At 65.5% G+C, this 16,155-nt stretch overlaps 1 protein-coding gene across 24 annotated transcripts in view; it reads left to right on the forward strand.

The window, feature by feature from the left end:
- The window catches only part of KIF1A (kinesin family member 1A), a 94,621-nt gene that overhangs the window by 65,180 nt on the left and 13,286 nt on the right, over positions 1 to 16,155 (forward strand). For 12 of the 24 annotated variants that reach the window (XM_040450417.1, XM_040450418.1, XM_040450419.1 and 9 more), the window contains 12 exons: positions 2,213 to 2,331; positions 4,363 to 4,448; positions 5,262 to 5,400; positions 5,577 to 5,748; positions 5,883 to 5,973; positions 7,353 to 7,471; positions 8,374 to 8,429; positions 8,592 to 8,700; positions 8,901 to 8,967; positions 9,067 to 9,151; positions 11,409 to 11,514; positions 13,903 to 13,929. In XM_040450417.1, coding sequence (XP_040306351.1) covers positions 2,213 to 2,331; positions 4,363 to 4,448; positions 5,262 to 5,400; positions 5,577 to 5,748; positions 5,883 to 5,973; positions 7,353 to 7,471; positions 8,374 to 8,429; positions 8,592 to 8,700; positions 8,901 to 8,967; positions 9,067 to 9,151; positions 11,409 to 11,514; positions 13,903 to 13,929 — 1,176 coding nt within the window. The remainder of the gene's footprint in view (positions 1 to 2,212; positions 2,332 to 4,362; positions 4,449 to 5,261; positions 5,401 to 5,576; positions 5,749 to 5,882; positions 5,974 to 7,352; positions 7,472 to 8,373; positions 8,430 to 8,591; positions 8,701 to 8,900; positions 8,968 to 9,066; positions 9,152 to 11,408; positions 11,515 to 13,902; positions 13,930 to 16,155) is intronic. The other 12 variants (XM_040450420.1, XM_040450440.1, XM_040450430.1 and 9 more) reach the window with 1 other exon arrangement.

The raw sequence follows: 16,155 nt of genomic DNA on the forward strand, positions 1-16,155 counted from the left end.
TGCTCTCTGAGTCTCGGTTTCCTTTTGTGACCAGGGCCATGGCTGGCTTTTGCCGACAGCTTCCGTGCCTAGTCTTGCTGGGTGGCCAGGGGCAGGAGAGCCCCCGCCCCTGTCGCAGTCAGGCAGACCTACCTGCACCGTCCTCAACACAAATGCTTTTCAGTGATGAGTTCCCCTGGGACAGCCCTCCCCTGGGGCATTCTCAGAGAGGGCACCTTGCTGACGAAGAGAAGGGCTCCACAAAGCCATCAGGGGCTTCCCCTGCCCCAGCGGGACATCCGGGCCCCGGAAGGCAGTGAGCCCTTTCCTCCAGCTGGTGCCTGTCTCGGCCTGGGGGGTGCCCAGGGAGCAAGAGACACTTGGCAGAGACCGCCCCCCCCCGCAGGTTGGGACAGATGGCTCTGAGGAGATACGTGACATGGGGGCTGGGAACAGAGAGGAGGACAGGCCTCACTTGTGGAGGGAGCGGAGAGCACCGGGGTTGCCCCGGGACCGAGGGGGTGGCTGGGCGGTAGGGCTAACGGTGAGGCAGGAGCTTAGCTGGCATCGAGGGTGTGTGGGAGTCTGGTCAGAACCCCAGGCCCCGTCTGGCTGCTGTGGGGGCCGAGGGGGAAGCAGCTGGGTGACAGGTCCTCCGCAGAGGACCTCTACGTTTGAGGGAGAGCTGACGCATTTGAGAGCAGAGCCAGGACGCTGCTCAGGTTTCTAACCTTCTGTAGGCAGAGGTCCGGCAGGAGTGGGGGGGGGACAAGATCTGGAGCCCACACGAGAGAGGGGCTCCGGGGTCTGGAATCAGGCCCCTGGGGCACAGCCCTTCCCCACGCCTGTGGTCACAGGGGCTCCTCCAGGAAATGAGGCACGGGGCGAGACCAAGGGGCTCAGCCTGGGTGGTGTCTGATCTCTAAGCAAGCTAAGAGGGGTCGGGGATGTGGTGACACCTCTCCTCCCCCTCCTCCCCCTCCTCCTCCCTGGCCTCCTCCCCCTCCTCCTCCTCCCAGCTCAGCCCTGGGCCGTGCATCTGGGTGCCAGCACCCACATAGCCTTCAGACTGTGACCTTCCCTCCCCCCCCTCCCCCACTTTCCCTATTGCTCTCACTTCTGTCCTCACTGTGTTCTCCCCGGCTGAAGCCCTGGGACTCCCTTGCCCCATCTCTACACCTGCTCCCCCACACCTCCTGCCCATCCTCGCCCAAGCTCTCCCCCTCCCCTGGGATCCCCCACTGCCCCAAGATCCCCCCTGGAAGCCCGGGGCTATCGAAATCTGCACCTCCGAGCTGGGCCCAGTGCCGGTCATGCCGGGAGGGAAGGGGAGGGCCGGGCGGGAGGCAGGTCCTGCGCCGATGTGTGAGCGGAGCTGCGGGTTCTCACCAGATGGGCCACGTGGGCCGCCTTCCCTGTGTCAGGTGTCCCCTCGGGACGGGTGCCCCCGACCAGGGAGGAATTTTGCTCCGCGTCAGCCTGCACACCTAGCTGCGTGGCACGGGTCTCCCAGAGTCCCCTCTGTCCGGGCGGCCCGTGCGACCTCTGTGCATTGGCCAGCTCCGGGAATTCGGTGGACACCTGGGCGACGTGGCCCCTCGCCGGCCTGGCCTGCCACTCGCTGGGTGCGCGGCAGAGCCACTCGGGATGTGAAGGGCTCTGGGCGCCCTGGGGGTGGCGGTGCCCTGTGGGCCGGGGCTGCTGCCCCGTCGGCTGCCACTGTGCGCTCCCACCCGCCGTGTTCCCCGAAGGGTCCGAGAAGGAACCGAGAGCTGTGTTAGGAGCCCTCTGTGGGGCCCCGAGGTCAGGGGTCACTGGGAAAGAGGCGGGAGGCAGGGGGATGCCGGGCATCAGTGCCAGTGTGAGGTCCTAGCTCGGCGTGGCCGGGTCCCCAGGTCCTCCTCCTCCTTGAAGCAGGCTGAAACCTCCCTCCTCAGCTCTGATAGCGGGTATGGCCCCGCGGGCTCCGCCCCGTGCCAGCCCCGCTCCGCGCTTCCTCTCTGCCCGCCCTGCGCACGCCCTCCTCCTCCTGTGTCCTCCGCGGCCCGTGGACCCCCCCCCCCAGCCCCCGCCCAGCACAGCCCTGTGTCCGTCCCGCCTGCTCGCTGCCCTGGCTGCCTTGCGCCTCGCTCTGCTTTGCAGTGTTGTGTCGTGAGCCCGGGCCGTGCTGCCGCCAGCGCCGCTCCGCGCGCACACTGGAGAGGCCCTGACCTCTGGCCTCTGCTTCCCCCAGGGCCTTCGTGTACCTGAGCAACCTGCTGTACCCCGTGCCCCTGGTGCACCGCGTGGCCGTCGTCAGCGAGAAGGGAGAGGTGAAGGGCTTCCTCCGCGTGGCCGTCCAGGCCACTTCAGGTGCGTGTGGGGCGGCCCGGGCGGAGGGCCCCGTGGGCACCACGCAGCGGCCGGAGCGCCACCGGCCGCCTCTGCGTCTCCGGTTCCCGGCCGGCACACGGCTGCTGGCTCCAGGAGAAGCCTCTGCTGCCCAGCTCTGCGCTCCAGCCTTCCAGACGCGCCCGGGTCAGGTCGGCCGGGGTCCTAGGAGACTGTGCGGGCCGAGCCCAGGGCTGTCCGAACCCGCTTCGGTTCGGGGGCCCTCCTCCCTCCCATTAGACAGCCCCAGGTGGACCCAGAGACCGACCGGCTCCAGACCCCAGCCTGGTGCGGAGCGGCCGCTCCCCGGCGGTCTCTGAGCCCAGCACAGGCGTGCAGACTGGAGCCCGGACCGGGGCCACGACAGCCCTCAGAGCCTCTCTCCAGACTCCCCAGTGTGCCCCGCTTGCGGGCCCCGTGGCCTCCCTGGAGCTGGCCTTTCTCCCCAGAGGGTGTGCACAACCCCCCTCACTGCGGGCCTGCAGAGGTGGACACCCTCTTGCCGCTGAGCCCTCCCCTCACCCCCCGGCCGGGGTCCCGGGACAGGAGAGCCACAGAATGCCTTTGAGTCTGGGTTTGCTTCCCTGTAAATGGCATCCCGTTTGAAGCTCCCTACCCAATAGGAGTGTCGAAAGATTGTTCCAGAACACAGATGTGGGCATGCTTAGCCACCAGAAAGCTGCAGGCCAGAGAGGGCCTAGTGTTCGTGCTCTAATGGCCGTTGCTCCCTTCTCTGCCCTCGGGCCCCCAGCCCCTCCACCGTGGCCTCCTCCTGTCTCCTCCCAGACTAGGTGGGGCTGGGCTGCTCCAGAATGCTCCAGCCACTGAAAGGGTCTCGAGTCACCCCACCCCACGTGAAGCCACTTCAGGCGGTTTTGGCTACACCTTTAGGATTCTTTTGTCAAATTCTCACTAGCCTGTAATTTCCGGATACTCTTTACAGCGCTTCCCAGTCATGTCACTGTGGTGCCGAGATCCCCTGGGGACCCTGAATGGGGGAAACAACAGAGGACGGGGATTCTAAGGACGTCTAGTGCCACAGCCGTTCCTCAAGGGGGACCCTGTCCCTGTCGTCTTGGAGGGGCTCTGTCCCCCTGAGCTCTTGGCCCTCTGTGACCAGCGGGAGCCCCGATGCAGCCGGTCCCACAGAGTGGCCTGCTTTATAGGCGGACGCTGTGTGTATTTGGGCCACACCTGACATTCCCTGTCTAGTGGCTACAATGGAGAAGGAGCCACTTGGAAAAGCTCCGGTGGTCACAGAAGTCACACCTGTCCTGCAAGTGTCAGCTTGCAGGACCCCTCAGCACCGAGTGGAGGGGCCGGCCCCGGGCCCTTGGGCAGCTGGGGTAGAGAGCACAGCAGGGTTTTGCCCCGTCCCCCTGGGGGCCCCAGAAGAGGAGGTCAGAGCCCCTGGATTATCTGAGAGGCCTCCCAGGGTGGGTGGCTGGATTTGGGGTTGGGGAGGCTGACGGAAGCCAGGTCTCGGGGGTGTCCCTTGGGAAACAGTGGGAAGGCACAGGACGCCATGAAGGACGGCAAGGGGGGGGGGGGCGTGTGGGGAGCAGGCGTGGGAGCTGAGCGGGGGCTGCCCGGGGTCTGGGTGGATGATGGTGCAGTCAAAATCAGGAGGACCCCACGGAGGGGTCTTGCCCAGTACGGCTCTGCTGGTGCAGCCGAGTCTGGGGGAGGGCGGGGGTGGCCAGGACTCAGGGAGACGGGCAGTGGTCATAAGGCTGGTTCTGAAAACACGGAGCTGTGGCCCCATCAGAGGAGGCTGTGCTGAGGATATGGCCCCGCCTGGGTCCTAGGACAGCACAGGCGGGCGACCGGTGTGCCTGGGACGCGTCCTCCTTGTTCTGGGGCTGCGGTGGGCGGCACTGGGGATCCCCCCGTGTGGGCCAGAGTCTGTTCCGGCTCCTGTGCCTTCCCCCCACCTGGCCACCCCGCCTGGCCCTGCCACTTCCCCCTGGGGGACGAGCTGGGCTCCGACCGTCTGCTCTGTCCCCATTTCAGCTGATGAAGAGGCCCCCGATTACGGCTCTGGCGTCCGACAGTCAGGAACCGCCAAAATCTCCTTTGATGACCAGCATTTCGAAAAGGTGCCGTGAAGGGTTTGGCCCGGCTGCCCAGCACGAACGCCGGGGGCAGCTGTGCAGCGGGCCCCGGGGCCTCCTGTGTTCCTTCCTCTCCTTCCGAGCCCCAGGCCTCGTGGCATGTCCCCCTGTCTCTCACTGTCTGACTTGCCCTGACCCACCGGGTCTGCCTCTGTCCTCTCCACGGCCTCTCCGGGGTCTGTATCTGCTTTCCCTGCCTGGGCCTCAGCTGCGGGCCGGGACACAGAGCAGGTGTGCACCCCCAGACGCCGAGATGCCTCCACCCCATCCCCCTTGTCCCCTCCTCGGGCTTGCTCTCCTGGATGCGGTTTCCACCAGCATCTTTGCCCTCTGCCAATATCCCACTGAGAGCTGGAGGGCCCCTCCTCACTGTCTCGACATCAGGTGCCGGGCTGCCCCTGGCCCGGTCCTCCCTCAGAGGAAAGTGCTTTCCACCTGGGCTCCCCTTTCTACTCTCAGGCCAGAGGGTGGAGGAGGGGGAGGGTCCTGCTCAGGGCCCCAGACCGGGCTTAGCTCACAGGCCAGGAGGCTCCTTCCCTCTCCTTCTTTGGCTCTTTCCTAACCTGCCCCCACCTGGCCACCCGTCACCCCGCCTGAACTGCTCCCCCGCTTTCCCACTGCAGCCAGCACAGGCCACGGCAGCCTAGGAGAGGCCGAGGGAGGTGGGCGCCGTCTAGGCGGGGGCAGGTCTGCAACGCGGGTCCACAAAGGCCCTGACCCGACTCCGGGGCCCTCAGTGAGCCAGAGTGGCCTCACCTGGAGCCGGCTCCCCCTGACTCTGGTCCCCAACCCACTCAGTTCCAGTCCGAGTCCTGCCCCGTGGTGGGGATGTCCCGCTCCGGGACCTCTCAGGAGGAGCTGCGCATCGTGGAAGGTCAGGGCCAGGGTGCGGAGGCAGGGCCCTCGGCCGATGAGGTCAACAACAACACCTGCTCAGGTAGGTTGCCACACCTGCCCCGGGGCCTGGGGCACTGGGACACGGCCCCCGCCCCGCTGTGGCCGGGGAGGCTGTGAGACCTTTCCACGAGAGGACACCGCGTGGGCTCCCCGCCTGACGCCGGGCTCCAGGCCTCTGGGGTGCTGCCACGTTGCTCTGCCCTCGGCCCCCTGCAGCCGTGCCTCCAGAAGGCCTCCTCCTAGACAGCCCTGAGAAAGCCGCCCTGGACGGGCCCCTGGACGCCGCCCTGGACCACTTGCACTTGGGCAGCACCTTTACCTTCCGTGTGACAGTCCTGCAGGCGTCCAGCATCTCTGCCGAATACGCGGACATCTTCTGCCAGTTCAAGTGAGCCCCGGCACCCCCTGCTGGCTGGGGACCAGGGCGGGCACCTAGCACCCCGGTGACCCCCCACCAGTCCCCGGGAATGGGTCCCCGTCCCGTCTCCTGCACCCAGCCGAGCATCTCCTCTAACTCTGCAGCTTCATCCATCGCCACGACGAGGCCTTCTCCACGGAGCCCCTCAAGAACACGGGGAGGGGCCCCCCGCTGGGCTTCTACCACGTCCAGAACGTACGTCCTGAGCGCCCCCGCCTCCGCCCCCCTCCCGGGTCTCTGGCTTTGCGGGGCCTCCCCGGAGCTGAGCCGAGCTGTGGTCACTCTCCGTCATACCATCTCCCTGTCCTGAGCCCCAGCCGTGAGCTGGCGGTGCCCGGGTGTGAGGGCACGGGGCCTCTGGTGCCAGGCAGGGCCGTGGAGGCTGCTGCTGGACAGTCGGGGCCTCGGTGGGCTGCTACCTGGGGGGTAGGGGCAACCCGGGGAGCAGATAGGAGCACGGGGAGTCCGGGGTGCCCCATGTGGCGCCGGCCTGCTGCCGGGGAAGAAGAGAGAGAGGCAGGGCACACTGAGGGCATCGGAGAGGTCGGGGAAGCTGCAGGTGGGGCACGTCCCAAGCTTGGCTGTGGGAAGAGCGGGACTCGGACTGGACTGGCTCCGTGAGGCAGGAGAATGTGGCCAGCCAGCCGGGTAGCGGGGGGGAGATGCGCTCCACTTGGCCATAATGAATGCCGCCGGGGGGCAAGGCCTCGGGTGCCCGCCGAGGAGCGTGGATTTGACCCTGAGCGGTGCGGCCTGTGGGTGCGGGCTGTGTGGCCCAAGCAGTCACAGGCCCCGCACTCAGAAGGGCCCCACGGACCGGCCCGTGCTGATGCTCAGCAGGGAGCTAGTGATTTCTCAGCCAGGGAGGCCGGGCCAGGGGTGAGGGTGTGCAGCCTCCGTTCCTGGGCTCCGGAGCAAAGCCCGCGCCCTGGCGGCCTTGACAACCAAGTTACTGCCTCTCGGCCTTGGAGGCCGGAAGCCCGAGATGGAAGTGTGGGTCGGGTCGTGCCTTCGGTGACCGTGAGGGGGACTCCGTGCCGGGCCTCTCCTGGGCGGACAGATGCGGTCTTCTGTCTGTGTCCTCACACAGCCCTCCCTCCGTGCCTGTCTTTGTGTCATTTCCCCTTTTCATGAGGACAGTCATAGCGCGTGAGGGCCGCCCTAATGCCCCCATTCTAACTTGGGATTATCTCTCTGAAGAGTCTAGGTCCAGCCACAGGTCCTGGGCATTCAAGCTACAACATAGGAATTGGGGGAGGGGGGCACATAACTCTCAAGGAGTGGGCGAGGGCCCGGGAAGGCTCAGGCCAGGCCACAGACCTTCGTCCCCTTGCCAGCCCGGTGTTCTGAAAGGGCACTCTCGGGGGTCCGGCCTTCAGGGGCGTGATGGGAGGGGAGGCGGGGGCAGGAAGGACCCGGTGAGGAGTGTCACCCCTTCGTGGGCAGAGGTCGGGCGCAGCCGCGGTGTCCAGTCTGGTTCTCCGCAGAGGCTGAGCGCTTACCTCTGCAACCTTCCTCCCCTCTCTTGACTGTGGCGTGGCTGCGGCCTCCTGCCTGCTCTCCTCATCCACCAGATCGCAGTGGAGGTGACCAAGTCCTTCATCGAGTACATTAAGAGCCAGCCCATCGTGTTCGAGGTCTTCGGCCATTACCAGCAGCACCCGTTCCCCCCGCTCTGCAAGGACGTGCTCAGGTCAGCAGCCCTGGGTTGGGGGGGGCTAGGGGCCCCCTTCCCAGACCTCATCCAGCCCCCGCAGGGCATGGGCCCTCTCCACCTCCCAGCCAGCGAAGCCGGCCTTGCCCCAGACAGGCCTGGTAGGGCGGCTACAGGACCCATGGGCCTCAGATGCCCGTTTTCCCTGATGATGGGGCGGCTGGTTACCCAAGGTCAGTGGGACCCAGAGCAAGTCAGAGACCTCCCTTCGGGGATGTTTCTGAAAGCAAGTTTCTTAAAGAGTACTGCCGTCTGGGCCCAGACCCCTGCGGGTGTGGGCCATGTCCCCAGGCCAGGGAAGCGGGCGTTGGGCGGGAGGACGGCCCGGGTGGCCCACGGGCAGACGGCTCCTGCTGCCTGCTCACCACTCCACCGCCCAGCTGTCCCTTCCCCCGGAGTCCTTGGCCCCCAGACTGAGTGACGGAATACCTTTCTGTCTCCCTCATCCCACGTGACCTCTGGGGGACCCGGAGCTAAGTGGGGCGTCCCGGGTGGTAGAGGAAGAGAAAGGCCGTGAGAGGTACTGGTTCCAGGGGGGGTGGCCCCAGGAGCCTCGTCTGTCCTCGGGAGGGCCAGGGGAGGCTCTGTCCTGGAGGCCCCTGGATGGAGAACCGGCATTCTCGCCCCGTTCTCCTGGACTCGTGGGACCACCCGGGCAAGGTCTGGGGTCCCCAGGGGCCCTCCTTCCCCATCCAGGCTGCTGGAGGGCCCGAGCCCGGGGCCCTTCCCAGGCCCTGGGAGGCAGGGGTCAGGCGGAGGCTTGGAGCGGACCGTGTCGTGACCGCCCTCTGCCAGCCTCCTGCCCTTGGCTCCCTCTCCAGCTGGAGGGTCCCAGAGACGCCACCTGCAGCCGCCTCACAGAGGCTCTTCTTCCTCCACAGCCCCCTGAGGCCCTCACGCCGCCATTTCCCGAGGGTCATGCCGCTGTCCAAGCCAGGTAGACGGAGCCCTCCTGAGTCCACCCCCGGGGGAGGGAGGTGCCCACGCTACCCTGGACGCGTTCCCCGCCCCGGGCCTCCTTCCTGAGCGTGCCCCCAGGACGTGGCAGGTCAGGTCTCCCATCAGTGGCTGCCTCTCTCTCTCTCCCGTCCTCCCCCAGTGCCTGCCACCAAGCTCAGCACCCTCGCGCGGCCCTGCCCGGGGCCCTGTCACTGCAAGTACGACGTGCTGGTCTACTTCGAGATCTGTGAGCTGGAGGCCAACGGCGAGTGAGTCCCAGCGCCTGCCGGGGTCGGCAGGGCTCCAGGTGGTGCACGGGGGCACTCTGGGCTCCGGGCCGGACCGCCTCACCTCCGCCAGAAGGCGGGGCCGCTTTCCCTGCCGTGGCCCTTCGGCTCCTCGGGCGGGGGGGGGGGGCCCGCGTGTGTGTGCGGGGCGGGGCCTTGCCTCACGCATCTCTCTCTTCTAGTTACATTCCTGCGGTGGTGGACCACCGCGGTGGGATGCCGTGCATGGGGACCTTCCTGCTCCACCAGGTGCGGAGCGCTCCCCGGCCCTGCCCGCCTCGTGTCCCTGCCCCGCCCCATGCGTCCCCCAGACCATCTGACCGTGTCCTCTCTCCTGGTGCCTGGCAGGGTATCCAGAGACGGATAACCGTGACACTGCTGCACGAGACGGGCAGCCACATCCGCTGGAAGGAAGTCCGAGAGCTTGTCGTGGGTGAGTGGGACGGGTGGGGGCTGCCTTGGGGGCTGGGGCTGGGCCGCTGGGAGCCATGGGGCCCCACCCTCTCCGCCCCCCACCGTCCCGGCCAGGCGGCTGACTGCTAATCACAGCTCTGCCCCTGATGCCGTGTGACTCTGGCTAAGTCGCTTAACCTCTCTGTGCCTCTCTGAAGAGCCTAGGAAAGGAAAGCTCGGACTAGGGTGATGATTCCAAATTTCTGTGCAATCACCGTGTCAGCTCACCAGGGCTGCCGTGACACAGCACCACAGACTGGTAGCTTAAACAGCAGAAAACGATCCTCCCGTAGACCTGGGGGCCTGAGTCTGAGGGTGTCAGCAGGTGGCCATGCCCCCTCTGAAGCCCGTAGGGGAGAGCCCTTCCTGGAGGTTGGTGGGGAATGTCTGTCCCTCTTCGGCTTGGGGACCCGCCAGCTTTAATGCTTCAACTTCACGTGGCCTCTTCCTATAGAAGAAGCTACATTCAGGCCTGCTTACTCCATCGTGACCCCATCTCAACTGATTATACTTGCCGAGACCCTGTCACCAAATAAAGTCACGTTCTGAGGTCCTGCAGGTTAGGACTTCAACACAACCGTTTTGGGGGGAGGACACAGTTCAGCTCCTGGTGGTCACCACGGATCTTAGACGGTTTTCTTCCACGACCTCATGCTGTGAACTCTTTGGTCTACTAGAAGAGTTTCTTGGCCGAGCTATAGACTTTTTCCAGTTTTCACTCAAGGACATGGACACCTGTCCGCCCCTGCCCTTCCTGGATTGGTGGATCCCTCTGGAAACCCCATCCTGGGCATTTCTGTGGCCAGAAGGGTAGCAGCTGCAGGGTGCCGTCCCTGGGGCTTGGAGAGGGGGTCCCAAGGGTGCAGGAGCGGGGACATGACCGTGAGACCCATCGTGCTATGCCCGAAAGCGCAGAGCTGTGGACAAGGAGGTTCTGGGGGCCCAGGACAGATGCTTTCGTTTTAGACATCTCGTATCTTTTTTCACTCACACGGTGAAAGGCTGGAGCAGGCGAGCCAATCCTCATCTCAGGTGTCGTTTAGGGCCGGCGTGGACAGTGAATCGACTTAAGGAGTTAGCAGACACCCGGCCGGCGCGTGGACCGGATGCAGGCAGGAGTGTGTGTCCCGTGTGTGGGCAGAGAAGGGGACCTGGTGAGAGCATCTGGGGAGATGCTGGTGTGAACGCCAAGGCCCCCGCTCCGCCTTGGGGTGCTTGGGCGGTGCCTCTCTGGGCTTCATACGCCGCACGGACCGGCGAGCGGGCTGGGAGCGAATGGGCTCCGGGCCCCGTCGCCCTTGCAGGCGGAGCACCTGGCCAGGCTCGGAAGGCGCAGAGAACCTCTGCGGAGGCGCGCGCTCCAGGGGCCGAGCAGGGATGAGGCCGGCACTGCGGCGAGCTTTCTTCTGGCAGCCGAGCCGTGGGGCACGCCACCTCCAGCCACGGGGGCACGTGCTGGAGAGCGCTTCTCGGGGAGCCCACACCTGCCTTCTCCCAGAGCCCAACAGTTGCAAGAAGGTTCCAGGAAGTGGGGCCAGCAGCCGCCGCGTGTTCAGACACAGAATCCTGGCCGGGTCCCGGGCTCTGCCTCACCTCTGTGTGGGGGGCGGCACACAGGGCTTGAGGAGAAAATGCAGCGCGCGTGTGTCCCCTGAAGAAGCAGAGTATTCAACCTAATGTTACCAGGGCAGGAAATTACTAACGGGGTCGCCAGCGGGATTCCTGACTCGCAGCGGCTAGGACCACCACCCCAGTGTGGGCGGCTTAGAGGCTTCTGTTGGAAATGTGCCCTGCAGGGAGAGATCTGGGGCCCAGATAGTGTCCTCCCTCCCTCCCTCCCTCCCTCCCTCCCTTCCTTTCTCTCTTTCTCTTTCATTCTTTCTTCAAGGGAAAATCTCTCCTTATCTTGCTAAGATTTTCTTTTCCAACGAGAGCCTGTACATTCTAGGCCGAGTGTTTGGAATCTATCAGTTGGGTGCAAGAGAGACAGACCTTGAGAGTGTCTAAGCTGAAAAACTCCAATTACGGGAGGAACGGCGGTGGAGTGATCCACAGGGCACTCACGCCCGGGCTGGTAGCAGACCTTGCCATGGGCTCCCTGTCTGGCGCTCTTGTGGGCACGTGGGGAACCCGCTCCCTGACGCAGTGTCACGGTTCCGGAGGCCCCGCCCAGGCAGGGACCCGGCACCCCCTTCCGTTATCCTGAGAGGTGACTGAGCCCATGGCCTTTCCCTTAGGTCGGATTCGAAACACACCAGAAACTGATGACTCCCTGATCGACCCCAACATCTTGTCTCTCAACATCCTCTCCTCCGGCTACATCCACCCGGCCCAGGACGACCGGTGAGTCCCCTTGGGGTGACAATGGGTTCTGTTCCCAGCTCCCTGGAGACAGGGTCCAGGTCAAGACCCAGGGCGTGCCCTCAGCCGACCTGGCTTTGTAGGGTCCGGTACGCGTCCAGCCCCGAAACTTTTGGGCCTTCCTTTCCGACACCTCCGGAACAGGTGCGGGACGGGCAGGCTCATGGCCTCCACGTCCTTTGGTGTGTTTGTCTACACGTTGTCCCATCACTGGCTCTCGCATTCGTCCGGCCTGTCCATTCGGTCACCTGGCGGAGGGGCAGCGGGACTCGGGGGTTGGTGAGCTGGGTTCTCTCCTCAGGAGTTTTGGGGGGGCAACACGGGGTGGTGCGCAGACAGGCGGTCCTGAATCTCCCCGACCACACTGCTGTGGGTGAGTCTGGGGCTCTGGCCGGGGTCCCTCGGGCTGGGGGGCCTGGATCCGCCAGGCACCATTTGGCACGCGCTCCTTGTCGCTGGGCTATTCCTTTCCGAGCTTGTGGTTAATGGCCAAGACTCAGCAGCCCGGGGAACCCCAGCCCCGCCACATCTGGGACAATGGTCGGGGTATGCAAGCCCCCAGGGACACCCTTAGCAGCCCCCGACAAGACAGCCTTGTTGAGGCTTGCCAGAGGCGAGGGGGCGGGAGGCGAGGGGTGGTATCTGAGGACTGACGGGGCGGGGGGCGGGGGGAGGGCAGCTCCTAACTGCCGAGAGCTGCCCTGTTGGGGGGGACGTGGGCTTGGCTGTGTCTGAGATGCTGCTTTCTAGGGACTTGGGGGAAGGATGAGGTGTTCCAGAGTGCTGGATGGCTGCTGCGGAGGGCTAGACCTGGCCCAGAGGCAGAAGCTGAGAGTTGACCCTTGGAGTTCACACTCTGGGTGTCCTCACGGGTTCCTGTGACAGCGTCTGCAGGAAAAACTTTGAAGGCTTGGTGTGCTCGGAGGGGACAGGGGACCCCACACTTGCAATGAAGGCTGGGGTCCGTAAACGTAAAAGGACCTGAGGGAGTCGTCCTATCCTGACTCCCGGGTCCAGATGGAGCCTGGGTTCATCATGGACACCCCAAGGAGTGGGCTGTAAGGGAAGCACCCTCAGTGTGGGCAGTTGGGGGGCTAGGAGTCCAAGACCCCCAGAGGGGCAGCCGTGACTCCTAGCCCTGCCCAGGAGCCTCCCAGAAGAAACTCCGCTGCCCTCATGTCCAGGGGAGGGAGGAGTAGGATGCAGAGTGCCGAGGGGGTTCTCATGATGTGCAGGCCGGGGGGCCCCTCTGAGGCTGTGAGAATGTGTCAGAGGAGGCCTGATCCCCGGCCACATGGGGCTGCCTGCAGGGATGTGGGGACCGGGACCCCAGAGGGGAGGGTGGCCCCGGGACCGCCTGTGCCATTGGGGAGGGGTCTGTCTGCCATGCTGAGTGACCTCAGCATCCCCCTGGCCTCTGACCCTTCCTTTGCCCAGGCAACTTCTAGCTTTGGGGGCAGAAATGGAGTGGGGGCAAAACCAAGCGAGTGGGGGTGGGTATGTTCCCTCTGGGCCTCCCTCCCTGCGCGGTCTCTCTACACTGAGGACCGTGTTTCTGGGTCTTTCCATTGTCCCGCCAGCCTGGCCGAGGGGCCCTTGGCTCTGGGCTACGTCCCAGGGTAGCTTAGGAGGCTGTGGCTCCCGGCTGGACCTCGGGTCAGCAGGGCTGTAGCTAAATAGGTCCACCCCTGTCCCTAGAGGCCCGAGGACCCGTCACTGATGGGGCTTTGGTTCCGCTTCCTGGGAGCTGTGGCAAGTGAGGCTGGCCTCGGGGCGGCTCTGGGGTCCACTGGCCCTGTGTCTTAAGTCAAAGCCCTGGTCCAAGGGTAGAGGAAGGCCCGTCCACGGGGCAGGACCATAGACCTTGCCAGAGCTGCTTGGGCCTCAGGCTTGGCTCCTGCCCACGCCAGTATAGCCCCAGGACTGCTCTGACCCCCCCAGCTTTGCCCCCAGCAAAGTCCCGGGGACCCTCCTCACCTGGCGGCCCAAGGCAGGTGCCATCCCGAGGCTCCGCTGGCCAAGCCAGCGGGCCCCTTCCCGAGAATCTTCCTCTTCCCCAACCCTGGCTGATGTCCTCAGAGCCCTGTGATGGGCCGCTTGGGTGCGCCCTGCTCCCCCTGGAGACTCTGGGGCTCAGAGGCCCCAGGCCTGGCTTGGGCCGAGGGGCTCGGGCTGTCCTCATGCTTTGCCACGACCTCGGCCTCCTCCGCTGCAAGGCCCCACGCTTTGCTCAGAGCGGGCCTGTTGCCGCAGACGGCTGCTCTCCCGCTGCCCCTCCCCTCGCTGCCGCTGCCCTGCCGCCCCGCTGCCCGCTGTCCCGCCGCCCTGCCCCGCCGCCCTCACTAACCTGTGATTGTTTGTGTTTTGCAGGCAGTTTCTTGATTCGGACATGCCTAGGTATCATTTGTGCCCCCTTGGTTTTATTCCAGCCTCTCTCCTTCCCCAGACCCACAGCCCTGACTCTTTATTTCGGCTTTTTGATCCCTTCTACACTCGCTCCCCTTTCCCTCCTGTTTCTCCGTTTTCTTTCGTTTTCTTTCCTCGGAATACTTTTTTGATTTTCTCTGTTGCTTCCTCTTCCCACCCCCTCCCTCCCTCCCTCTTGGCTGAGCTCCTTCCCCTACTCTTGATTTTGGCTGCATCCGTAGTTTCCCGCCCGCCCCTCCGTAGACACTGGCTGGCCTCCTGCTCCTCCCACCCCTGAGCCTTGCCCGCCCCGCGCTGACCCCCCCCTGCCGGAGCAGGAGCCGGGGCCCCCCCCCCCCCCCCCCCGCATGCAGGCTGGCCGCACCAGCCCCACTCCCTGCAAGGTGAAAGAGAAAAGGGGGAGGAGGGGCCGGCGCTGGGCCCGGGACGGGAGGGCAGCCGGGTACCGGCCCTGCAAGGGACCTCTGCACCATACCCTCCGCTGCTGGGCGGTTGCCCGGCCAGGCTGGCCACCACACACCCTGTTTGCAAGTAGGTGGGCGGTGAAGTTGGGAAGGGCCCAGTAGGTCTCGGGACTCACCCGGTGGCCCCAGGTCCAAACCCCCCGGAGGCGGGGGTTCCCGGGCAGGGGATGCCGTCTCTGAGTTGAGTGGGGCCCCTGCCAGTGCCCACCGGGTGCAAGGGTCAGTGAGGCCCTGGGCACGGACAGCCTCAGAGTTCCTAATCAGGACCGTCCCTGAGACCCAAGTCTGTTCTGGGCAGAGGGTCAAGGTCGTCTCCCTCCGGGTCCTGTGGATTGTGGTCAGAGCTCCGTGGTGGCGGTCTCGCAGGACAGCCGTTTTGAAAGGCGAAGTGAGCGGTTGGAAGGCTTCCCGCAAACGTTTGAGCCTTGAGGCTGCATGGTAGCTTGAGCCGGGTAGGGGTGGTGCCTGCTCCTCTTCTGGACGGAGCCCCAGGGTGGGGCAGGGGGCGCGGCAGGACTGAGTCATGGCCGTGAGGGTCACTGTGAGTGTGACCCGGGCACTTGGAGCCTAGGCCCCGGGGAGGGCGGCAGGCTGTGGTCCCGCCGGTGTGACCCTCGGGGCGCACTCGAACATCGCACCTGTTGGATGAACCCATCTTTTCCAGAGCCTTCTGCGGGCCCTCTGGGGACCCTGTCAGGGGAGAACTAGGGTGGCAGTGGCTGCCCCAGAAAAGGGGGCACGGCCGTGCCGGCCGGAAGGGACCCGTCTCTCCGGGCCATGCGCTGGAGGAGGTCGGGCGGGGAGCCGGGCTGGTTAAGGCCGTGTCGCTGCTCTCAGAAGGCTCTGGGCTGGGAGCCCCTGGCTCGGGTTCCTCCCCTGGGCGGGACCCAAGTTAAGGGCTGTTTCCTTGGCGAGTGGAGACCTCCAGGCCGGTCGGTGTGAGAGCTCGAGGGGGCGTGACTGTTTTGTCCACGTTCGAGCTGCCACAGCCAGCGCGGTAGGATAGAGGGGCGCTTGCCGGTCCTCAACCCGCCCCCCAGACACAGACCTTCCGGAAGGTTCTGGGGAGAGATAATGCCCCGTGGCCAGGGGGAGGTGTGGCACCAGGAAAGGGAACCAGTTTTCCTTTCCGGCAGGGCTTTCTTTGCTAGCCCCCCAACGTCATGAGGCCCTCACCCCTGCACCTGAGCGGGGAGCACAGTCCCCCCAGTTCCAGAAGAGGGCTCACTGGCCCCAGCGGGCTTGGCCTATAAGAGGAGGCCTAGGGCACTGATAGCGAAATGGGGGTCAGAGCCCCAAGACCCGGACTTGTGCCTTCCCCGCAGGGCCCGGCTCTACGGGGCAGGGAGCCACCGCGGTGGCGGGACCGGGGACTGGCGCGACCTTGGGAGGTGGTGGAGGGAGGGTCTTGTCCCACGTGTGCGGCGTAGGGCGGGGACCCGGGACAGCCTGGCAGTGCCCTCCTCTGGCCGAGTGAGTGTGGACAGGTGGCAGAGCCTTCGGGAACCTTGTTCTCCTTCCCCCTTAGAAAGGGGATAATTTCGCCCCTGCCTGAGTGGCCGTGACACACACGGGCTGCGACGTGAAGCTCTGGGCAGGGCGGCTTGCACACAGCTTTGCACTGTGGGTCTCCTGCTTGTCACCCGTCACCTGTCACCCTCGTCCCCTCATCCCTCACCCCCGACCGCTTAGCCCTCACCCCGCATCCCCTCACCCCTCACCCCTGACCACT

The sequence above is a fragment of the Herpailurus yagouaroundi genome, unplaced genomic scaffold, assembly GCF_014898765.1.
Source record: "Herpailurus yagouaroundi ecotype Mexico unplaced genomic scaffold, PumYag 202, whole genome shotgun sequence".
Taxonomy (NCBI): Eukaryota; Metazoa; Chordata; class Mammalia; order Carnivora; family Felidae; genus Herpailurus; species Herpailurus yagouaroundi.